Source organism: Grammomys surdaster, unplaced genomic scaffold, assembly GCF_004785775.1.
Source record: "Grammomys surdaster isolate TR1022 unplaced genomic scaffold, NIH_TR_1.0 125950, whole genome shotgun sequence".
In the NCBI taxonomy this organism is placed as follows: domain Eukaryota; kingdom Metazoa; phylum Chordata; class Mammalia; order Rodentia; family Muridae; genus Grammomys; species Grammomys surdaster.
In genome coordinates, this window is record NW_021620771.1 from 3,129,415 (window position 1) to 3,155,114 (window position 25,700).

General features: G+C 42.2%; 1 protein-coding gene across 3 annotated transcripts in view; it reads right to left on the reverse strand.

The window, feature by feature from the left end:
• Washc2c (WASH complex subunit 2C) overlaps positions 1-25,700 on the reverse strand; it is a 51,508-nt gene that overhangs the window by 831 nt on the left and 24,977 nt on the right. Inside the window, exons 17-30 of one of the 3 annotated variants that reach the window (XM_028753459.1) lie at positions 25,240-25,326; positions 22,370-22,471; positions 19,768-19,896; positions 17,347-17,516; positions 14,421-14,523; positions 12,832-12,984; positions 10,957-11,139; positions 7,062-7,190; positions 6,876-6,956; positions 6,198-6,317; positions 5,229-5,291; positions 4,670-4,882; positions 2,217-2,831; positions 1,092-1,269 (exon numbers count right to left, since the gene is read on the reverse strand). In XM_028753459.1, the coding sequence (XP_028609292.1) occupies positions 1,092-1,269; positions 2,217-2,831; positions 4,670-4,882; positions 5,229-5,291; positions 6,198-6,317; positions 6,876-6,956; positions 7,062-7,190; positions 10,957-11,139; positions 12,832-12,984; positions 14,421-14,523; positions 17,347-17,516; positions 19,768-19,896; positions 22,370-22,471; positions 25,240-25,326 (2,326 nt within the window). Of the gene's footprint in view, positions 1-1,091; positions 1,270-2,216; positions 2,832-4,669; positions 4,883-5,228; positions 5,292-6,197; positions 6,318-6,875; positions 6,957-7,061; positions 7,191-10,956; positions 11,140-12,831; positions 12,985-14,420; positions 14,524-17,346; positions 17,523-19,767; positions 19,897-22,369; positions 22,472-25,239; positions 25,327-25,700 lie in introns of all 3 variants that reach the window. The other 2 variants (XM_028753458.1, XM_028753460.1) reach the window with 2 other exon arrangements.

Below are 25,700 nucleotides of genomic sequence, written 5' to 3' on the forward strand. Positions count from 1 at the left end.
TATCCTGTGTATGTAGACATACATACATAGTGATAAAGACCGCATTATCTATAACAAACTAGAAACGATCTAGATTGTCAATATGCTAATGGATAATGCAAAGCAGTATTATTCAAAACATCAAAAAAAAATCAAAGGAGATTTCCATATACGAACATGGAAACATATTTAAAATATGACTAGAAGTAGAACAGGTATACTTGTTCACTATTACTACTATGTAAATATACAATCGCAAAGGATGTACAACAAACTATTAATACTGGTTAGCTTTAAAGCTTTAATCCCCCCACTTAACAAAATTTTCTAAGTTGTATGACTGCTACCATAAGCATGTATTACAATTTAATAATGAAAGAAAGTCATGCCTGTAACCCCAGCTAAGATCAGGAGTGTATAGTCAGCCAGGGCTACAGCAAGATCATGTATCAAAAAATGAACAAAGGAAATAAGCAACCCAAGTCTCTTCTACACTCTATGCTGTAAGACAGACACATGACAACGGAGCACAAGGTCTGTCAGGGAGACAGACTCAGTGTAGCTCTGTAACTCAAGGCCCAGGCCTGGAGGGACAAAGAGAGGACATGTATTTTTGGCTTCAGTCGGGGTCAACCAACACAGGATGTCTCGGGAGTCCAACATTTATAGCTATCAGCATTTGGCTTGTTAGCTGCGGCTGCAGCAGGTTCAGAAATACAAAGGACCTCGGAGCGGCCAAGTCTCACTTGTGACTTCACTGCACAGCCCTGCTCTCTTGTACTGAGCCTCCAGTCTCCAGGCTAGAATCCTGACTCAACCAGCTTCATGGCCTGCTGACAGCATGTGAAAGAAGTTTCTGATGGACTCTCCTTTCAAATCATCAGTGTTGTCAGAAGTTAATTTCTACTTCAGATCAAATGCTGAACACCATCTTAAACCTTGATACTCAGCATAGCATATGGCTGCCACATGAAAATGTCCACCTACATATCACGTTCTTAGACTAACAAAGCAAAGAGAACCTACTGGAGAACAAAGTGCAGGAAAGGGCCACCACGAACGACAGGAAAAGTCAGCCCATGAGCAGTGGTATCATCTAAATAAACACTCACCCGTATCATCGTCAAACATGGACTTGGCTGCAACTTTCTTTTTGGGCTTTTCTTTAGGTTTTACAGTTAAGTCAGCGAAGATATCAATATTATCATCAAATAAGTTGGGTTCCAAAGTTCTCTCCTTCTCTCTTTTTTTTGGAAAAGGTTTAATTGCTTCTGTAGCAAATATATCATCCTAGTTAAGTCCAAAAATATTTTTTGTAAATAAAAGCATTTTAAAAACTAAAATAGCTCAATAATTTATAGAAATGAACTGTCACACAGTCTCCCCTGAAGACTGGAAGACACACCCACGTGTCTGTCCAACTCGGCAGCTCTGCAGTGAGGTCCTGAGGGTGGCCTGGAGAACACCGGCTCACTGCACCCCGCCACTCTGCCCCACATAGTTTTCTTCATGACATTTCATGCCGTCTGCGATCACCTTAACTACCTGCTGCTCAGTTTGGATCTCAGTCCTTGAGCTCTCAGGACAGAACACATGTCCTAGCTATCCCATTAGCCCCGGGCCACTGTGTTCTATAAACATCTGTTAAACAACTGCTACGAAAGCCTTAGTGTCAAAACTCTGCTAAACGGAGTCCCAACCTGAAGCAGAGCTTAAATACACAGCTGTGCCGATAGAGGTCATACATGTCACAGAATGACATGCCAACAAAGCTGACCACAGCACCATTCTAAAAACTCACAAAGGTGACCACAGCACCATTCTAAAAACTCTTAACAAAATTAATTAAAATCACGTACACACTATACTATACTATACTATACTATACTATACTATACTATACTATACTATACTATACAGTATATAAAGAGACCCAGGGCTTATGCTGTGATTCCGTACAGCATCTGCCTAACGTACTGGGTTTTGAGCTCTATCCCCAGTACTATACAATAACATTTTAAAAATAATAATTCAACACATAATAGATTAAAGGCAGCAAGAACTACCCCTGAGTGAAACAAAGCACTTCAAGTGAATTTTCGGGCTGATAACAAAAAGATCTCACTGTGGCTAATAAGTAGACAGCAAACAGCACAGAACACAAAGCATAATCTATAGTTCAAGAAGCCAATCAGCTACTTCCCTTAAAGGCTCAAACATGAAATAATTTGTGTTACCTCAAAGATGTCTTCAGTTTTTGACACAATGTCCTGATGGCTGTCAGATTTCCTCTCATTCTTTTTGCCTTTCTGATCTGCAAAGAGATCTTCCTCATCTTCAAGGAGTGGGAAAGGATTTCTTGTCTTTGTTGGCCTTGGTTTGACAGACTGGAAAAGATCCTCGGCACTGCTGTCCTCACTGAGATCAGGAAACACCAGACTCTTCTCCTTACACCCTCCTGACAAGTGGGCCGGGGTCTCCCCTGCCTTGACACTTGTTCCCTCCATGGACTGTGATCCTATGCTCTTGGGAAAGCTGTCCCCAGAATCAAACAGGTCAGCCTCATTTCCAGTCTGAGACAGGGACTTTACAAAGAAGCTTCTGTCCACTGTAGATAAAACAGGACCACCTTCCCAAGGTGGGGCTATAGATTTCTCAGATACAGTCTCTCCACTGGCCATCCTGGGCTGCAGAAGAGATTGATGGCCGTTTGGTAAGACAGGACTACTGCTCAACTGTGCAACAGGTCCTCTATCGACAGTCACGTCCTCAGCCTCACTGGACTCCTGGGCAGCCAGGCGCCGAGCAGCACGGGTCTGTGGTCTCCGCTTTCCTCTCACTTTAACACGACTCTGCAATGGCAAACACACACACATACCATGATCTGATGGAAATGTGTTCAAGGCTAACAGCAAAGACTCTAATTCAAAATACTATAATTCTATTTGGCTTACTTCAATTAGGCTATCACCTAAAACAGTGGTTCTCAACCTTCCTAACACGATAATCCTTTAATACAATTCCTTATGTCATGGTGACCCAAAAGTATAAAATTATTTTATTGCTACTTCATAACTATAGTTTTGCTACTTTTATCTCAATGTAAATAATATTCAGGATATCTGGTATATGGCCCTGAAGGAGTCACAACCCACAGGTTGAGAATGACTGACCTAAAGGAAAGAAAAGGTTGTTTAATGTTCCTAAAGAAGTTAACAAGTTATTACTCCAGGACTTCATCCTTCTTAACACTTTAGTAGTCTCTGTTTTCTAAGCTTTTATTAAATATATTTTAGTTCACGAGTATTGTATTCTGCCTGTACCATGTGTATGCAATGCCTGGAGGCCATAAAAAGGCATCAGATGTCCTGGAACTGAAGTTGTGAGCAGCCCCATGGGTGCTGGGAATTCAACCCCAGTCCTCTGAAGCAGACAGTGTTCTCTCTCAACTCATTTCCGCCACCTCCTACTCCTGTTTTATAATCTTTTGTCAACAGTTTCCTATAAAAAGGCTCAATGTTGCTGGAACTCAGCAAGCAGGTGTGCTGGTGTTCTGTGACTCAAAACACACGTCACAAACCTGGCACCTCCTAAACCCTGAATTCACAGGTACCGTACAAAAAAGAGCTGAGAGGGCCTCGAGCACCAACTCGATAAGGATCTAGGAGCAAGGAGAGATGAGGCAATGGAGAAGCAACGGACGGTGCTGTTCTCTTCCAAGTCAAAAACATCAATTCAACTGTTAGACAGTGTATGTAAACTGTGGGTAGAATGTGTGGACATTCCTCAAAAGAGGAATTTCTTAGTAATGAGAATTTAATATTTCTAATAATTTTCAAAATATAAAATGTTTTTGGACTACATACTTAATTATGTTTGCTTACTTCAAAGAAATATGATTTTTAGGAGGCTCTGAGTGGTAAGGGTGGGAACCTGAGTTGGGGGTAGAAATAACCAAGATACATTATATGCAATACATGAGCTTGTCAAAGAATAAATAAAAGATAATCTTTTTTTAAAACCCACAAGTTTAGGAAGTAGCTAATTTAAGCTCAAAAGCTAACAAAAATAATAGTTTTTTTTATATAGAGAAAATGGATCTGAAAACAATAAAAATAATTTATCATCCAGGGACAGACAGGTCACCCTGGGTCATGCTGCCTATTTGAACATCTGTTAAGACTTCAAAGAGAAGGAAGATTGGAGAGAAAAGAGAAAACTCACTAACATAGAAAGAAAACTTCCAAGAGTTTATTCAGAGTCCACAGAGGACACCCTTTGCAACAGCTTTCCTCTTCCTAAGTGGGCAGGGACTGCTTGGGATCCCAGTGAAGGGGGCCCAAGCAACAGTAAGTAGGGAAAACCATGGAAGTGAGGTCTGTGTGTTGCTCTAGAGCATTCTGGGAGAAGCACTAGGGCCAATGGACAGCAATGGGATATAACATGGGAATAGGAACGGGGGGCCTGGTAACTGAAGTATTTAATGATCAGCGGGAAAATTAGAACAGAAGTAGGCAACGGAAAATCAGGAGCACAATTAAGAAACTGGAGAGAGGTCGCAGGGAAGAAGATGAGATGCATCCTTCAGGGGGACGTGAATTTGAACTACATCAGCTGTGCAGACTGGTCTAGAAAGAAGCAGCCAGGTTGTTCTGGTTAAAAGAAAAACACACAAAAGACAGTTCATCACCTTGTTTGCACTGTGTAAGGTATCTGCCTGGGCTGGAAGATCGAAACTCACACCAGCCTCCTCATTCCCAGGAAGAGTGGGCACACTTTCCAGGATGTGGCTCCTTCCAGGCTCAGATGAAGGAAAAGCTAGTTCGGATGAAACAGGCTTTGTTCCTGGGATCTGCAGAGCCACTGTAGGCAGCAAAGCTGCTGGGTTAATTGCTAAATTTGCCTAAAGAAGAAAAATGGAACTCAGTATTTGTTCTTAAACACAGGAGCAGATTACCGTTTCTGTGACACATGATATCTGTGTTGCACACAGTGTGAAATACAAGAGAATATGAATGCAGAAAAATCATCTGATCCAGACTCAGTGGGGCACATACTTGTGCCCATCACTGGGATCAAAAGACATTAAAGAGCAGCACATAAGAAGCAACAACTAGGCAAGATGGAAGGTATGGTGTTGGCAGGGAAAGAGATGAGAGAATGCTTGATAGCAGCTGAAAAAACTGAAAATCCACAATGTTATAGGTGCCACAGGCAGGCAATGAAGACTCCAGATCCAATATAATTACTTGTATTTTCCCGATGCGACTGGATGGCTCTCTGCTTTTAAATGGAGTGAGACCTGAAGAATCCTGTGTGAAATTAAATTCAGTTAAAAATCCATTGAGGAAACAGGCAACAAACTGTCTCTTGGGTTCCACTCACACCAGTAAGTGAATCTGACCCAGCAAAGCTGTCCCTATCTGCAGCTCCTTAGCCCTGCCCTGGAACCCCACAGCAGTCTGCTAGCTACCAATACTTCACTGACGCCTCCTCCAGCATGAAGGACGGAAGGCTGCCATTTGACAGAAACATGGAGTAAAGGTAGACACTGCTGATGAGTTAGAACAGAGCAGTAGCTTTGTCAGAACATAACTTGATGAGTTATCCAACATGGCAAATACCAAAAAGCACATGTGCTCTCCCATGACCTGATGCCCAAGTTCTAAACACAAAGCATCTGGATTCCAGATGAGTTAAGAGATTAAGCAAGTGCCTCATCTTCCAAGCACAGGCATGGAAGCTTCAGTGAAACCCCAGACACAACTGGAATTGGTCTGGCTTCCTTTGTGGAAAAGCTCCACATCATACAGACAGGACTCCTAGAAGAGAGGTCACATACCAACTATCTTGGGGCACTTGGAAAGAACCAAGAAATCAGATGTCATTTGTATTAATTAGAATGTAATTCTACTCCAGGGGATCCAAGGAAGTCTGGAGGAAGAAATGGAGATGCTAGTGAAAAGCAATTCTTTATCCCATCTTATATCAAATTGAAAATTGAACTTGGAGTTTGGTCTAAACACAGTGATGATTAAATACAGAACAGGTTTCTCGAGTGGAGAAAAGTGGGGATAAAGAATACAGTGAAAGAGAGGGTTGTTGGTTGCTGTTTCCTCCTTAACTAAGAATTCTCAGTAACTCCAGGCCTATGCAATGGAATTCTCTATACAGGCATGCAAATAAGAGCTGGACTCCTCATGGAGATTAGTTCTAACCTGTGCTGTTTCTGTTTTCCATGTGCTTTTTTCTTTGCTACTTTGAGTAGATTCAGAAGGTTTCTGATTCTTTAAGGAAACAGGGTGGTCTTTTTTCAGTGTTCCTTTTTTTTCTGGTACCTTCAAAAGTAAAAAATATCAGAGTTGATCATGCATCTTCAAATTTTAAATAATAACGAGCAGAGGCGCCTGGCCTCCAGGCTCCACTCTAAAATGACAGCTAACCAACTCATAGGCAGCATTTCAGAAACAATGTCCTAAGCACTGCGGTGTTTCCAGGGATGAGATGCAGCTCAGTGGCAGAAGGATGGCCTGGCAAGTGTAAGGTTTTGAGGGGGAAAATGAATGTAACTTACACAGAAGTCCTTTCTGCAATTAGAAGGATATAATTATACAATATCTAGTACAGGTGGGGAAAAATACACTCAAAAGTTTTGCATCTGAAAGGCATAAAAATATAGGTCCTTCAATAAACTCTTCAAAAACCAAAGAAGACTGTACCACAATCAGAGAATCTGGATTAGTTAGTGTTATGAGCTGGGAGCCACATCTTATATACCTACTGCTCTATACATGATCTGTTACTCGTTTACTGGTAAGCCTTACAATTCTCTACAATTTTCTCTCTTAAAACTGGACTCCCGATCCTCCCCAGGCCTGAGAATAAAAAGCTGGTACCACAGGCTGAGTCTTGGCAGAGCTGAAGAGATCATCATCTTCATCATCGCCGAAGAGGCTCCCACCACTTGGCACTGACAACTGAAAGACACTACACTCAGATTACACATCCAAAAGTCAGTCAATACACACACAGCTACGAGAGCCACACAATCTCTAGCACAGTGGGAATCAGTGGAAACTAACCCTCATTTTTTTGGTACCAGCAAAAAGATCAACATCTGGGTCATTGTCCTTTTGCAGCTTGTGGCTGAAAAGCAGCTCTTCATCCTGGAAGACTCCTGTGCTCTTAGGGCGGCTATCAGTTTTGAGACCCTGGGCAAAAGACAAGACCAAAAATGGATACAACAAAGATGTCCCCTGGTAAAAGTTTGACCACAGCCTATGTGCCAAACAGCAGGAAAAAGACATTCACACAACAGAATATTATATAGCCTCCCAAAATAGTGATGGTAAATGAATTATCAAAAGTAGTGGTGAATAAATTTGTAAACTCAGATAACATATGCATAATCTTTCAACCTGCCTGCAGTATCTGAGTTTTTCATTACCTTCACCTCACCCACACCTACCAAAAATGAAACCCAACCCTTACCCATTAGCTTCATAAGGACTGAGAAGAAGCATGGGGGGGGGGGAATACAGCCAAACCACACAGAGTTCTTCATTTCATTCAGGAAGAACAATTTCTTTGGCTTGATATAAAAAGGAGGAGGGCTAGGGAGATGGCTCAGTGGGGAGTGTTTGCTGCACAAGTGTAAGGACCTAAGCCCCACCATCCTGTGACCCACGAAACAAACATGGGCGTGGCAGGACACATCTAGAGCCCCAGGACTTGGCAATCTTCAGGGCTTACAACCTAGGGGTTTTTTTTACAATTACATTTAATATATTATCATATAATAATATTTTACTAATGTTGTTATTCTATTAATTTTATTAATATATTGATTATAGTATACAAAATGAATACATTATTTATATTATATAAAATTAAATTTTTTACAATTTTAGTCACCATAAGTCATTGATTTTTTTTCAGCATACTCAGAGTTATAAAATCATGACAATCTAAAAAGCTGCCCTTGCATCTCATTCACCCCTCAAGAAAAGCCAAACAATCGATGGTCATGTACTCTTAACTGTCCACTCTCTCCTCTCAGCCCCAAGAAACCAAGGCCAGGATCAGTTGTCTTTAGTCACTCTCCACCTTCAAGACAGGGTCTCTCACTGAACCTAGGGCCACAATCTGGCAAGATGGACAGGCTAGCCAGCCTATGAAGGGACAGTCAGTTCTCTCCTTCCATTTTCACAGGTTCTGAGAATAGAACTCAGCTCCTCAGACTTGTGCTGCAAGCACCTGTTCTCAGTAAGTCCTCTCACTGGCCCATGGTCTATACTTTTGCACATGTAAGTCTTGCAATGCTTTCAATAAGTATTCCTAAGTATTTTAGTTTTTGTTGATGCTGCAAATGGTATTTCTTTCTTTTATTTTTAGACAAGCCTACCTAAAGCTATAATATATTAATATATTGATTTTCCATCCTGCAGTGTTGCTTAGCTATTCTGTAGTTTTAAAGTTCCCTATTCCCTGACAGAACTAGCTTCTAACCTTGACACCCCACCTAGGCCTCCCGTACAGGGCTAGTGACACTGGCAGGAGGAGCGGTCTTGTCTCACATGTGATCTCAAGGGGTAAGCTTCTTATGTTCAGCCTTAAGCCTGTCACCTGTGGGTTTCACAGATTCTCTGACCAACCTGAGGACACTTCCTTCTACATTTAATGTGTGACTGATCTCTGTTGTTTTTTAAATTATGAAGTGACTTGGACTTTTTCAAATGTCCTTTCTGTGTCTAGCAAGATGACAATGTGCCTTCCATCTTGCATTTTATTAATACAATATAGGACATGGACTGATTTTCAAGGTCAACGACCCTTGTATTCTCAGGAGAAAGCCCACTTCTGCTGTATTACAGCCTTACTTTCCTAAATTAGGTTTACCAGGACTGTTTAAGCAATTTATCATCTACTTTCAGAAAATACTGGTCTATAGTTTTAATACTTATCTGGTCTTCAGGCTAGAGTGGTTAAGAGCATTGGCAGCTCTTCCAGAGGACACAGATTTGATTCCCAAGCACCCACATGATGGCTTACAATCATCTGTACCTCCAGTCCCAGATGATCTAATGCCCTCTCTGGCTTCTGTGGGCACTGGGCATCCATGTGATGCACAGACATACATGTAGGCAAAATACTCATACACATAAACTAAAAACTCTTAAAAGATGTATCTGTCTAGTTTGGGTTCAAAAGAGTATCAGCCTCACAGAGCAAGGCTACTATTTGCCTCAGTGACATCTATTGGAATATGCAGTGTCTGCCTTTCTAGATCTGGGTTACCTCACTCAGTGTGCTATTGCCCACTTCCATCCATGTCATTCAGATTTTACGATGCTATTTTTTATTACAACTGAATGGTATTCCGTTGTATATATGTACACATTTTCATGATCCAGTAAGGAGCTGAGGGACATTTAGGTTGTCCTCATCCTCTTGGCTACTGTGAGTGGAGCAGCTATGACTACGACTGAGCAGTGTCAGTGGATAGGAAGTCAAGTCCTTAGACATACACCTGCCAGGGAAGGCTGCAGCTAGATCCTATGACACATCTACTTTTAGTGTTTTGGAAATTCTCCACCCTCACTTCCAGAGTAGCTGCACCAATGTGCAGTCCCACCAACAGCGATGAGGGTTCCACTTCCTCATTCTGCTCTAGCATTTGCTGTCAGTTGTTCACTTGATCGTAACCATCCTGACTTGGGTAAGAAGAAATCTGAGAAGTGGTGAGGAAAATACACTCGGTAGCAGTGAGGAGCGTGGGGAATGAGGAAGGGGAATGAAAACACTAAAGAAAAGCCGCAGGCAAGCACAAAATTTTAGAAGGTTACTAAAATATACATATTTGTACATGTATATATGTATATTTAATTTAAATGGAGTTATATGCGTAGGGTGAAAAATGTTCCCTGCAAGAGACAAAAATTATCTAACAAAAGCTTAAGTTCAAAGCATAAGAAACATCCCTTCACATTGTTGGCCAGAGAGGGGGGGATTCCAAGAGATATCACCAAACAATATAGGTTATTGCCATCATCCTTGATTGTCTCCAAAAACTTGAAGGTAAGAAGGATCCTGTTGCTGGAATCACCATATACTGCACCACATAGAGCAACTGAGCTAGAACTGACCTGGAAGTCTCCTTCCCTGATGACTACCTCTCACACTGCTGAAAGTGCTATGCACGCTCACGAGGGAGAAAATCAATAGTCCTACCTAGCTGGAAAGCCTACAAATACAATGATGGTCCAGCAAGACCTCCCAATGGGTGTGGCAGTGGCACTTTTACTCTGGCTGTACCCAGAAGCTGTCTAATTGGACTGAAGGCTCACTCAGTATGAAGAAATGCATGTCTAGTACTGTAACCCCAGCCCAATACCTGTGGCTAGAGAAACAATAGATCCTAGAAGAAAACCTACTACTGACATTTTCCTAAACTACTACAATTTCTAACTATATTCTAAACATTATCCTTGTGCCTCCAGATGGGTGTAGCTCTCACTGCTCATCAAGGAAGTTTCTTTATGAGCAGAGACCATCACAGAGACCCAAGACCAACAGCAGATGAGCCACTACAAGAAAACCCACATGGCCTGCAACAGCCCCTCAGAGAAAGGCTTGCTGGTACCTGGTAAATGCAAAAGGCCCTTCTACCACTAGTATTTCTAACCTGAACGCTAGCCTGACAGAAGTATACACGTTTGCCAACTCTCCTTTCCTACTGTGCACTCTCATAAACAGCCAAGTTTCTCAGGAGCAACAAGGTCTGTACATCTCAGAAGCAAGTGAGACTGCGAGGCAAGCTACTGATTGATTCCCAGATGTCTGACTGGAGAGGAGTATTTATACTTACACTGAAAGCTAAGATTTTCCCAGCACCTCGGGCCAGCACCAGCACCCCTGCTTGAAAGGCAAGTCCTGCGAGTCATCCACACGCTCGCACATTTCCTGCCCTTTGCTCACCTTTTCCAGTCCATCCTGTGGTGCACAGGTGTTACTTTCATCTTCTACTTTGTCCTCGTCCTCATCAAACAAACTGAGGACAGTTCTGGTTCTACCCTTGGCTCCTTTGTCCAATGGAGATGAAGAAGAAAATATATCAGAAGGCCCACCTACTTCCTGATCAGATGCGGGTAAAAGTCCTTCCTACAAACAGAAGGAAGGAAAAAAATAGTAACTAGAAATGAAAATCCCTACCACGGGCCTTCAAAAGCTTGAAAATAAATCAGTCACTGCCTTGTTACATGACACAATGCAACACAGTTTATCACAACACAGACTTCTATGTGACAAAACACTACGGTCATCAAGAAGCTTATACAGACAATCCACAGTTAAAGATAATTTTTCCAATAATGTTAAGCCAGAAACCTCTTCCTCCTACAAAGTAACAGGGTAGTCATAACCCTAGTGTACACAGGTTGTTTATTTACTATAAAGAAATTCTAAATTATAACGTCAATAAGTGTCAATCATTAGAAATGGATCACTTAATTCCTAGTTTTCTTTTTTTTTTTTTCTTTTTTGGTTTTTTCGATACAGCATTTCTCTGTGTAGCCCTGGCCGTCCTGGAACTCACTATGTAGACCAGGCTAGCCTCGAACTCTTGAACTCAGAAATCCGCCTGCCTCTGCCTCCCAAGTGCTGGGATTAAAGGTGTGCACCACCAACGCCCGGCTCCTAGTTTTCATATGTAAGTTCCAGAGGGAAATTTAACCAACAAACTCACACTCAAACTGCAGCCTTCCATTCCTCACGTACATACAATTTCTAGCATAACACTAAAAACGCAGGATTAACTTACTCAATAGTATCACCATTCTGGCAAGATACTACTGGTCAAAACAATTACTACTATATTCATCAAAAGAAAAATGATTTCCAATTATTTAAACCACTAACTGCAAGAGTGCATCCCAAGCTTCCAAGTGGAGGCATGTTTCATTAGATACATGAAAATATGTGAAGTCCTGCTTACTATGTAAAAGGCAATATGCCAGTGCTTATGACTAAAAAAGAAGCAAATGAACCTAATCCTCAGTTCACACCTGACTGAGGGACAGGGCAGTGTGGCAGTGAGAGTAACTCAGGCCCCATGCAGCCTCTAGGAGGAAAAGATCAGAGAGACGCGGGTACACAGGAGTCTCGCTGCAGCTATAAGGAGCCGCTGGGAGACACACGAATGAAATGCTCTTCACACAGGCCCTGGGAGAAACTAAACCTGAGCAGCTGGAGCTACGGAGGACGGAGAGCGAGGAAAACAAGTGGCACTGCATAGACAGAAAGCAACTGTTAACATGAGTCCCCTGTCTCTCAGCAGCACTAGCCGAAGGCCTCCAAAGAGACAACAAACCCTCAGAGCAGATAGTTAATGTCAGAAGAAAACCCATTTGATTTTGCTCTGACTGAGTCAGCATCAGCCAGAAGTAAAAGCATGGCAACCTGACTTCCTGAATGTGACATCTATGAGAAGTGAGGACTGCGCAACAAGGAAAACAAGAACTGCAGAGAAGTAAATGAAGAAAACATACAAAGCAAGTCAGCATGGAACTGAGAGGGGGAAAAGCATGCTGAAGACAAAACGCCTGACAGCACTGCAATCCAGCATGCCAGTAAAGCAAACAGGAAATTTCCATCTCATGGTGGACAAGAATTCTGCTATGAATCTAAAGGAGGGTTCCCAGAACAGCATGAATACGGGCTATTTTCTTACCATACTCAGTATTTTCTAGCCTTTCTAAAAAACATTTATTGACATACAAGCATTCTCAGTGTTGGAAAACTGAGGAAAGTGTTCCATGTGTTACAATGGATTGGAAAACCACAGATGCAGCTTACCTTCTGTGCCCTGCTGGCCACATTAGCACTCCCTACTTCTGGGGACGCTCCAGCATTATCCACCTTCAGATCCACAGGCTTCACACCAGATGGTGCCTCACTGTCCTCCTCATCACTAAACAACAAAGGCACCTTGGGGGTGCTCTCTTTTTTCTACCAAAAGAAAAAAAGATGGCATTGACAATGATTAAAAATATTACATCTGAGCAGCACGGTAATGTATAAAGCCAGATAAAACCAGCCCTTTTGGAATGAGCTAAGTATAGCAGAAGAAGGGCAGAAAGGATGGTAATAGTGACCTTGGTATGCAAGGCATAACAGATAGAATTCCTCCAGTCTTGTGACCATAGCATTTCACAGCTTGTTACTGCCACCAGAACAATAACTAATTTGTCTCCTCTTACACTTCACCTCTAAGACAACACTCAGGAGTTGCTACTCTAGATCTGTGCTCTTTACACTAACGCACAGAATGAGTCAACCCAATGTGCCCTTCTCATCCGCAGTGCCTCTTCCTCTTCGCTTGCCATTCCTTAATGTTATGCCAGCTCTCACATTCCTACACCCTGGGTTCCTCTGTTTGAAGACTATCTTCATCTTTACAGCAAGGCCCAGACGCAAATGTCACCCAAGGTTTTTCCACTCTGTTCAATATCACTGCTTCTCTGAATAAACACAGTATTTCTTCTTTACCTGGCCCTTACTTTATTCCTTATCTATTTGTTAATTTATCTAAAAACACTAAATACTATATGGCCAGACACAGTATTTCATACAAAGCAGTTTTGCTCCAGGTTGTAAGAACTTCAGCTCAGCTCATCAATTCCTTCTTTGGAAGGCAGGCAGTTTAGAGAGTAGGAAACAGGTAATGTAACTGACTTGGAGTGACTCACCGCCTACAGGCTGAGGCAGCGATGCCTAACCAAGTCAGGAAGGCTGATGTGGGAAACTATGAAAGGACAGTACTAACTGTAACTGAAATGAAATTTACAAATGAAAATTGGAGTAAGAGGACTTTTAATTATCATCAGGAAGAGATCCTTAGAATGCAAAAATTATTCAACTTGAAATCAAAGAAAATGGAAGTTCACTAAGAATACAGATGACAATAGGCAATACTTAAGGAATTAAAGGGAAACAAATGTAGAACTCATTAGATTGTTAGAATTTAAAGATGAAGTATCCCCAGAGGCTCAGATACGAAGAGCATGTACCAGTTAGCAGTGCTATCTGAGGAGGCTCTGGCAACTTTAGGACACAGGGCCTTGCTGGAGGGATATTACTGAGGATGTGTCCTTGGGAGCTATCTTGCCTTCCCATACCCTATCCCTCTAGATGCCTCCTAGCCACCATAATATGAGTAGTTTCCATTTCTAGGATGTTCTGTCTTGACACATGTGCAAAACCAACAGAACCAAGGACTAAGGACTGACCCTCCGAAATCATGAGCCAAAATGGGACTTTCCTCATTTATGTTAAATGTGTTATCATAGCAACTCCCAGCATGGGTTTTCAGATCTGACAAAGCAGCATTTCTACGTATGTAGCACAATCTTACAGGTATTTCCTGAGTCTAGAAAAATGAATACCATTGTTGCAGAAGTAACAGATGTAGGAGGAAGGCCAAACAGAGAGCTTCCACTATCAGCATCATCTTCAAAGAGAAGGGAAGTTCTCTGAGTCTTCTTTTGGCTATGAACAAATAGAAGATCAAATTCAGGAAAAACACAACTTAAAAACAAAAACATTCTGCTTTTTTGGCCACATTCACAGTGACTAATTATTAGTTGACTTTGTACATCGTAAAGTTGGTGATTTGAAAAACCTTTGGACAGACAGAATCTGATCATACAGGTGGCAGCCTTTGCCTATCACTCTCAAGCAGAAGAGCCCAGAAACCTGCTCATGAAGCCCTGCCAATCACTTTCCACAGGATGCAGCTGCACTAGCTCGTAGATCTGAAAGACTCACTGCACTCCTGGAGTCGCAAACACTGAATTCTCCATCAGAGAATAAACTAAGAGGGTCTATGACTACCTTCGCATGCCCAGGAAGGCAGCTGACAGACCACAGAGCCAGAGTCAGCTTTTGCATTGTAACCCTCTTTTCCATTCCTACTTCTTTGATTCAGAGTAGCTTTATTAGGGTGTGACTTACATAATAAAATTACCACCAGTCAAATTCACACTTCAAGAATCTTTAGCCTTTTGAGAACTGAACACTATCATCATAGTCTAAGAAGGAACCCACGCCCATCAGCAGTCAGCTCCCCATTCCCTCCTCTCCTGAGCCACCAACTGACTTGCTCTCTCTGGACTAATCAGTTCTGGACATTTGCTATAAACAGAATCATTCAGTCTATGGTCATATATGACTGACTTCTTCAGTTAATATATTTCCTAGACTACTTCATGCCCTACCATATATCAGCACTTTATCCCATACTGTTGCTGACTAATAGCGCACTGTATGGTTCACAACCTTTTGTTATCTATTCATCATCTGATGGGCACTTAGATTGCCTTCTGGGTATTATGGATTAATACAACAGTAGACATTCTTGCACAAGTTTTACCTGAACATGTTTTCATTTGTCTTAGTTGTATACCAAAGAGTTAAATTACGGGATCACACGGTAATGCAGGCTTAACATTCTGAAGAAATACCAAAACCATTTTCCAAAGTGACTGCGCCACTTTATATTCATCCACATCTTTGCAATGACCTTTTTGAGATCTGTTCAAATCTGTGACTTACTTTCTATACACAACATTTTACAGTAATGCTGAAAGCATTACTGAAAGCCAGGAACTGTGTGGCTGGCACCAAGTGTAGCTGGATATTTTACAATAAACTAGGTAATGTGGGAGGAGTTGGGAGGAGTGAAGAAAGGAAGGAGAAGGAAGAGGAGGAGCTAAAAAGGGAGGACCACAGAGAGGGGAAGATGGCAGTGGATGTGCGTGTATCTCTAGCAGTTCAAAGGTAGTTACAATATCTAGGTTAGGTATTGGGTAACACCTCTAATTGTGTGGACTTCTTGTTAATTGAGCATTACCAAACATATAAAGCCTTTGGATAATCTTAAAGCATTAGAATCTCATTTCTACCGAGTACCGCATGGATGGCGGGATGGTCTGGGCTCAGCCAAGCATTGTGGAGACAGTATGGTAGATTGGCAGAGCCATCTTCCATGCTGGCTTCTCGTGGGTGCAGGGCCAGTGGTTCTGCCTGGTCATTTCTAGCTGTGGCATGTGTGTGGCCTCGGGAACATGGCGGCAGAGCTAAGCAGGGCTGCTGCCGATTATATAGTCAGCCCAAACCTTAGCTTTTTAAAAATATTATCCATAACAACCAAGCCTTACGAATGGGACGTGTCTCAGGCCATCAGGTTCATGGCAATGTGTGTGGGAGGGCACACACGAACAGAGGACGCTCAGCTACAGTGGAGTCACAGAGCGTGGGGGAGGCAAAGATGTACCTGTGCTCTAAGCCCCAAGTTCTTCTCTCTCATGTCTGGATTATAGTAGGATCTCAAAAGAGAGGACTTATATTGACTCTTGACAGAAGCTGGTCAGGAAAGGCAAGAAGAGTATCCCAGGAAAGAACAATAAAAATAAGAGTGACATTTTTCCCTGAACTATGATGAATGCTGCCCAGGACCAGCTACTACATGAAGCATTTCACATTACAAATGCATGATTATCTTAACAAGCATACAAGAGATGAAATATATGAGGCCTAGAGAAGTTAGGGAACTTGCCCAAAGTTATTCAGATAGGAACTACAGAGGCAGAATTTAAAACTGTACTAGGATTTCAGACATTCTCTATTCTGGACCAGAGGCCACAGATACACCCGGTCTTGTGAGCCTAAAAGCAGCAAAATTACAGTCTGAGGGAGATGGAACTCTTTAGAGAAATCTGAGGTACTTTGAATTTGAATTCATTTGTGAAGACCACCAGCTACTGCACAGAACTTCCACATTCAATGGACTGCCTGCTTATTCTACCACCATTCAGCTGCGCTTCAATGTAATCCTTTACAACTCTCCAGAGGAAAGGGTTAAATGTGGGAGTTACTCTGACTACACAGCTATCCAGCAGCACATACAGCATGACCTATGTCACTCACACAAGCCACCAGCTCAGTCATCCAGACACAAGGCATGGTCAGTACCTGCTGAGTTTACTCCTAATATCATGTTTTTCAACATTTTCAGGATTTCTATCAAAGTAACAAAGTTTTAAGTAACCTTTTTTAGGGTATACCTAACGGGGAGGGGAAGACATAAAAGATAACAATATCATCCTTAAACCCCTTAGGGGGGAAAAAAACTGTTTCAAGGTTAAGAAAATATCAGAAATAAAAATCAAAGCAAACTTTCCCAAGGCCTTCCTTCACATGGGTAAGAAAAAATAGCCCCACCTGTGTGCGTGTGACAATAAGGTATCAACCACTGCAACAGACATTCTGTCTCACACAGGAAACCTTTCCCTGTGATTGTAAACATCTCACCTGTCTTTCGCAATAGCAAACAGATCAACTTCATCATCATCATCATCCTCAAACAGATTGGTCTTTTTCACAGTCTTCGATTCTTGGCCTTGGGTGGCCCCCGAGTCCCACAGCTCTCCTTTGGCCTTAGTGTCAGACGCTAACTTGGTATGAGAATCTGCCATACTCCACTGGTCCTTAAGACACAAATCATGCAGTAAAAATCCACAGGGCAGTGGCAACAAGATGGCTAGGTGAGAAAAAAGACTTACTACATAAACATGAAGACCTGAGTTCATATCCCCAGGTCTCATGTTTAAAAGATCCAGATATAGCTACACACGCTAGTATCCCCAGCATTGGGGGGCAGATTTAGGTGGATCCCAGGAGAACCCATCAGCCTAGCCAAACAACACACAAACACGAGCAAAGCCCCCTCCACTCAACATACATACATTCCCCACCTCCCTCCACTCTCTCTCTATCACACACACAATCAGTGTCATCATCATCCTTCTCTTCCTCCTCCTCTTCTTCCTCCTCTTCTTCTTCCTCCTCCTCTTCTTCCTCCCCCTCCTCCCCCTCCTCCTCCTCAAATAGGATGGTCTTTTTCACAGCTTTGCTTCTTGGCCTTGGGTGGTTCCCAAGTCCAGGGGTCTGCCAGCCACCAGCCCAGCTCTGGTGTGTTGAAGGAACTAGAGCATAGTTAGTGGCAGAGACATATATAATCTCGTGGCTAATTTAAATATGGAACATGACAAGTAAAATTAGTTTACTATCTGTTAGGTTACAATCAAACTAAAAATCAAGTATACTAAAAGAAAAGTGATGTCTTAGATTTCTTTCTTTCTTTTAAGAAGGGGAGCCAAGTAGCCCAGGCTGGCCTTACATCACTGTGGTTAGGAATAACCTCATAGTTCAGATCCTCCTGCTTCCTCCTCTCAAGTACCAGGAACACAGACAGTACCTGGGGACTAAACCCAGGCTTTCTCAACACTTGGGTTGTTGGCTTGTGTTGTGCCAACTTAACACAAGCAAGAGTCATTTTTGAAAAAGGAACCTCAATTGAGAAAATACCCCCACAAGGTTGGCCTCAGGGAAAGCCTGTGGGGCATCTTCTTGATTAATAACTGGCAGGGGAGGGCCCAGCCCACTGCAGGCAGTGCCCTCTTGCCTGGTGAACCTGGGTGCTATGAGAAAGCAGGCAAAGTGAGCCATGAGGAGCAAGTTAACATGCTGCACTCTCCCTAGCATCTACTTCAGTTCCTGCCTCCAGGTCCCTACTTTGAGTTCCTGCCCTGACTTCCCGTAGTGACAGACTGTGGCACGTAACTGTGAGCTGAAATACACCCTTTCCTTCCCAAGTTGCTTTTGGTCATGGTATTTGATCATACCAACAGAAGCCCTAAGTTAAGACACTAGGCAAGCACTTTACCAACTCTTTTCAAAGGTTTTGATTTTTTTATTATTGTATTATTTTCCAATGTTGGACACAGAACCAGGGTCTTGCTCTTGCTGGATATGCACTGCACACTAAGTTACATTCCAGGTGCCAGGAAGACCTTTAAAAGTCGGGGCACTACATTTTATTGTTGAGTGTTTCTCAGCCTTCTAAGACACAATATAACTCTAAATCTCATTTGGATTTATGGTCTTCTACTCAGCTAAATCTGGATAATAATTAAGCTACTATTGCTTTTGCTGATCTCTATCCGAATCACATATTCACTGCCTTATAGAAAAGGAGTTGAATTTGCATAGGCCACTGCTAGTGTGTCTACTGCATTGTAGCTTAATGACACAAAGCAGTCCTTAAAAAGATAATACACAGTGGATGGGGCCCTGGACACATGGCCCTCAAATTTGATCCCTTGGCAATGAAGAAAGCAGAGGCATCAAGTCTCTCTGACCTTCTTGCCTTTTCCCTAATAGTAAAACAAAAGAGGATGCCATGGTCCTCTACTGTGAAGCAGGACCAATGGTGTCCTTCCCTGTACCTATAGGAAAGGTGGCCCCACTACTGACGACACAGAGCAAAACCTGCACAAGCAGACCTTACTAAACCCCTCAGCCTCCCACTGCAGACCACTCTCCAGTCCTGTCATGCTTCTCCCAAACTCTTTGTTCTTTGTCATATTTAGCAAAACATAGCCACAGGTTCCTTATCATTCCAAATGTACCTTAGGTGTAAATGCTTTTTCTCTGCTATCTTTTGATACAGAGCTTCAACCATGAACCTGTGGTGGAAGCCAAATTAACTCCATTTTGAACGTATTAATGTTTGACACATTACTTAAACACTTTAGAAGATAGTGTTGCAAACACCATCTCTCCGTGACTAAGCCCCAGTGACTACAGAACAGTAAATGAGCACGTGTAGAACAGCTCTAACTCAGGCTTCATTCCTATCAGGATCTCGTGTGTGGGCAAACCTTAACCTACCTCCTCATCACTGCTGAACAAGGCAGATGTCTTCTTTGGGGGCTGCTCTGAAAGTTTTGTTTTCTCTTGACTCTGAGGTTGTAGAGATGAAGTCTGCTTCTTAGCTGCTGCACTCCCAAAAAGATTGTCCTAAAAGGACAAATGGTAGGAACATATAGAATGCATCACCAACTCATATACTTGAAACCCAAGCAAGATATTCTCCCATATGAAGTCATTCTCCCACAAGGGGTGGAGTATAATGTGTGTTGGGAACAGTCACAAAAACCTCTGCACATCTCAGTCTATAACCTCTTCAAGTTACAAACACTATCCACAAAAGAAAAACAAGATTACCACAGAATTCTTTTAATTTAAGAAAAAAAATAGGGTTGGAAAGATGGCTCAGAGGACAGAGGTCCTAAATTCAATTCCCAGCAACCACATGGTGGCTCACAACCATCTGTAATAAAATCTGGTGACCTCTTCTGGTGTGCAAGAATACATGTAAGCAGAACATTATATACATAGTAAATAAATCTTTTTTTTTAAACTGTAAGTATTATTCTATATGTGCATGTCCATACAGGAGGATGTGACTGGAGGGCAGTGCATGCACACAGTTTAGAGAACAACTTTCGGGAGTCATCACAGAAACTGAGCCAGAGCTTGAGAGAGCAAAATCAACAAAGGACAGTCAAGATGGTGGAAGCACAAGGAGGTGCGCCTTCCCAGTCCACCTGTGGGCATGAGAGCCTTTGCAGCAGCCATCAATCACACATCACTCTCTAAGAATTAGAAATTGCATTAATAACTAACTAGCTAAAAGGAGTGTTTACAACTAAGAAAGTTGAAGAAAGAAGGCATTATTTATAATTAATTTATAATAAAGAATACAAGGGTATGGAACAGTTTACTAAATAAAACCCTGGCATCCTAAGAAAATTCAGTGACCTCTGTAAATATTCTAAAAATATCTAATATGCAGTGACTGTGGCTTTATGTGTCTTTGATCATAAGATTCATGAAGCCAAGGCAGGAAGAATATAAATTTGAAGCCAGCTTGGGCTGTGCTGCATGGTCAGTTACAATTACAAAACATTTGGACTACCTATGAGATCCTGCTACCATACCCAACCCCACCAAAAATTCTATTTATCCACTTTTATTAAGATAATTGAACAAAACTATCAAGTTTGGTTTATGATGCAAAAACTTCACAGTATATACTGTAGCAGTCCTGAGTCAAAGAAAGTAAAGATCTTTAAGTAAAGCCTGGTAAGGTAGAAAAGACCACAAGAATAACAAGCTGCAGTCCAGTGGGATGTTAGTGACAACAGCTTTCCCTCATCCCACACTTAAACCCTTTAGCAACCACTGAGCAAAGACATGACGTTACTTGTCTCCATGACTACAATGAACCTAGTGACCTTTAACACACAGAAGATGGAACTGTGCAGGTATCTGCAGAAAGGATTTGCAATGGTGGAGCTGAGTGTGGACCAACAGGCACATGGATCAACCACTGCACAGTGCTACATAAAGGTTCAACTCTGGATCCTTTTACCTCTTACTTTTCTTTACCACCGTATGCACTCTCTATATATACCCAGAGCGAGAAGAACTGTAAACACCACCATACGCACTCTCTAGATCCAGAACGAGAAGAACTGTAGACCTAAAACATGGCTGCCTCCTCTTTCCTACTGCCGCTTTATCTAAGATATTCTCATAGACTATTGGGTATTAAAGTTACTTATCCAGCCGGGCGGTGGTGGCGCACGCCTTTAAGCCCAGCACTTGGGAGGCAGAGGCAGGTGGATTTCTGAGTTCGAGGCCAGCCTGGTCTACAGAGTGAGTTTCAGGACAGCCAAGACTACACAGAGAAACCCTGTCTCAAAAAACCAAAAAAAAAAAAAAAAAACAAAGACAGGAAAGTCATTGCAGAAAATCCTAATGATGGGAAATAGATGACAGATAAAATACATGTTAAGGGGCCTGCTGAAACCCATATTATCACTTCTTCGGTGTGATAATGCCTTCCAGTTGGGCCTAAAATAAAAATAAAACTCCATTAATATTTGTATCTTGCACCTTAACATGTATGTGGCTAAGCCTAGGAGGAAAGCCCAGAGGCTGCCACTCCGAGCACGCCCTCTTCTGACGCAGCTCCACATTTTCTAGATTAGCTGGCTTCAGGCTTGGCATGGTTGTTCATGAGCCGAAACCAGAGCTGACCTAGTTTCCATACAGTAATAGCTCAGTGTACTATAGCACAGAAAGGGAAATGCAGTCAAAGTTGTCGAAATAGTAAAAAAAAAAAAAGTTACTTACCAAGTGTGTGGAGAGCGTGTGTGTGTGTGTGTGTGTGTGTGTGTGTGTGTATGTATGTATGTATCTATATATACACACAAACTATTTGGGTTTCTCCAATAACTGAGTCAAGATTTCAACATCTTCTTAATTGTATTACTGAAAACACTTGGACGTCACCAATGTAAGCAGACATCAGTAACCTAGAGCCTTTTCAGCCGCTTGTTTCTACTGTACGCCACTCTGGCTATAAAGCCATCTAAAACAAATTCCTGGGTTAATTATCTGGTGTTGCAATAACAACAGTTACCTCTTCATCTTCATCGCCAAAAAGGGAGACTGATGTTGAGGGCTGGCTGGACAGGAGTGATGTACTTTTTGGCTTACTTGAACTTTGAGAAGAAAACAAATCCTGTTGAATCAGAATCAAAGCTGCTGGTTAGTCAGGCCTATCAGCTTTAATGTGTAGTAAGTACAAACCCTCGAATACGGTGGCTGTGTGTCTAGACTTGAAACCTTAGCATGTACCCTTGGTGTGTGTGACACAAGGAGAAAAGGAGAACCACGAGGTATTGCAGGCAGTCTCTTTGTAGGCTGCAAGGCTACCATATTCCCACCCAAAGGATGTGAGTCAGGAAGACATTTCTCAGTCAGTCCTATCATGCAAACAAAAGGCTTCCATTGTCTAAATTATCCATGAGAAGCATACAAATCCTACCACAAAATGGGCTGGACTTGCAAAGGGCTAGGCCAATGATGGCTCTATTGTTAAGATCTCTCTCCCCAGAGAATACATCTTTTAAATAAATACAAATTAAATTCCTATTTGAAAAGGCTTGTGCTTGGAGGGTAACTCAGTGGTAGCATATGTGCTGACACTGTCTACTATTCTACTTGAGCTATAACTATGAAATGCTGCAAAAAATATGCCACATTCTGAAAGTGTTTGAACCACTGGATGGACTGTCAGCTCAGCACAAGGAACACTGTGCAGACTGAGCTGCATGAACTAGAAACAGAAAGTAGGACAACCTGTCCCCTGGGCAGAGGGACCTCAATATAAGAGCCAGATAATTAAACAAGATGAGAACATTTTCCATGACCTCTTTGGACGCTATCTCTTTATTATACAATCAGTGCCTACCACTCATCAGACACAAACCTAATGAGTTCACTGACCTACAGAGAATTCTTAGCACACTGGTTTATACCTGGCTTCATGAGTCCCGATGGTTTGTTTACAAAGAGGTTCTAGTGTCCCATGCCCCTCTGCATTTTACACAATGACAAACAGGTTGGCTGTTTTAAGAATATCAAAGCAATTCTTCCAAAGAACAAAAAACAGATTTCTATATTGTAATTTTGAACCTTCCTTGGCAGTGGAAGGGACACACACAATTAATTACCTCAAGATACATCCCCACAATTTAGTAAAACAAGCTTCCTGCTCATATCTGAGACACATATAAGCACAAAGAACCATTCCTTCCAGTTCAGAGTTTTACGTCCTAGACTGCCTTATGTTACTTCTGTGATGGTGCCCCCAGGGTAAAGCCTTGAGTGGTGGTTTTAAAACAAGCCTCCGTTTAGTAAACTCTACCATCAAGAACTGAACTTGAGGGACTGGAAATATAGCTGAGTGGCAGAGTGCTTGTCTAGAGTATAGAAGGCTCTGGGGTCAACACCCACCATCCTCCCACTCTCCGGTATCCCTACACCCTCCACACACACATGCAATGAAATTTGCTTCCTGCCCCTGTTCCATCAACAACTGCATGAAGGAACAGCATGGACTTTCGTGATGCATAATCTTGCCTGTCATTTGACACACTCAACTGGCTGATTTTGTCTGTCAACTTGATACAAACTGGAGTTATCACAAAGAAAGAAGCCTCCACTGAGGAAATGCCTCCATGAGATACAGCTATAAGGCATTTTCTCAATTAGTGATCAAGGGAGAGAGGACCCACTGTGATGGCGCCATCCCTGGGCTGGTAGTTCTGGGCTCTATAAGAAAGCAAGCTGAGCAAGCCAGGGGAAGCAATCCAATAAGCAGCACCCCTCAATGGCCTCTGCATCAGCTCCTGTCTCCAGGTTCCTGCCCTGTGTGAGTTCCTGTCCTGACTTCCTTTGGTGATGAACAGCAATGTGGAAGTGTAAGCTGAATAAACCCTTTCCTCCCCGACTTGCTCCTTGGTCATGGTGTTTCATTGCAGCAACAGAAACGCTGACTAAGACAAACATCAAGGAGGACAGATCCTCAATTGAGCAACTGCCTTCATCAGACTAGACTGTGGACATGTATGTGAGGTGTTTTCTTTATTGCTAACTGATGTAGGAGGGCCTAGCCTACTGTGGGCAGTGCTATCCCTGAGCAGGTGGTCCTGAGTTGTATAAGGAAGCAGGCTCAGTACAAGCAGGAGAGTAAGCCAGTGAACAGCACTCCTCCTTGCTCTCTGCTCCAGGGTCCTGCTAAGTTCCTGCCTTGGCTTTCTTCAATGATGAACATCCGGTAATATGAAATAAACCCTTTCCTCCCCAAGTTGCTTTTAGCAGTGTTTTATCACAGCCACAGAAAAACTATCTAGGACAACTTCCAAGACTAGGGTAAAAAGGGCAACATAACTTCTATCTGACACTCTCAGGAGCTGAACCAGCAGAAATAGGTCCCACTTCCTGAAGCTACCATGCTTAGAGACCCACCACACAGGGACAGGAGCCCAAGCTGCTTGAGGCTTCCTACCCACAGCCTGTCATCGTCATCAGCAATGAAAGGTAAAAGCTGTGCTGAATATGTATCACAATGGGAACAAACTCTCTAGCAAGTCACAATACCCTTAAAGCAGCCAGCTGATTTCTTCTCCCTCAACTGTGAACCAACAGTCTTCCAAAAGCCCAAAAATTAAAGCTACTGTGTGTGTGTGTGTGTGTGTGTGTGTGTGTACACACACACACATTGTTTTCTGAAGATCACATACTTTCAAGAATACTCGAAGTCTTGTATATACTAGACAAGCATTTTATACCACTAAATTATATCCCCAGCCCAAGAGAATATTTTCAAAATAAGAATTGAACTACTTAATAAAAAGTCTTAAACCTCTGCTGACAGGCTAATCACAACGTTATTGATATTATATCTACAAACGAACATCCAGAACTAAGTAAAGAGTTCCATACCTCAGAGTCTTCTTCATCTGAAAACAAACCTTTCTGAGTCTTTGTTTCTGACACAAGCTTCAGATTTTTGCTAGAAGGTAAGGTGATCTAGTTGGATCCCCACCAAAAAAGGAAAAGAAAATATACTATTAGCAAGGAAGAGACATGGAAACAAGCTCACTTCAGAAAATGTACCCAGCCTCTACTATGATAAGGCACCAAACCAAGTGCCAAGGGACTAAACAACCCCTGGACCTTCATCTGTATAAAGTTCACACCAAGATTTTGTACAGAATTACCATGACAAAGAATTTAAACACTGGTGTAATTAGTGAACAGAGAAGAAACAGTGTCACTAGAAAATAAGTTTCTCAGATTCCCCAGAATAGTGAGATGGTGCAAACAAGATAAAGCACAGGGCACAGCTATGTACAGCATGCACTGTCACACAGAACACATCTGTGTACATGGAGTATGCACTG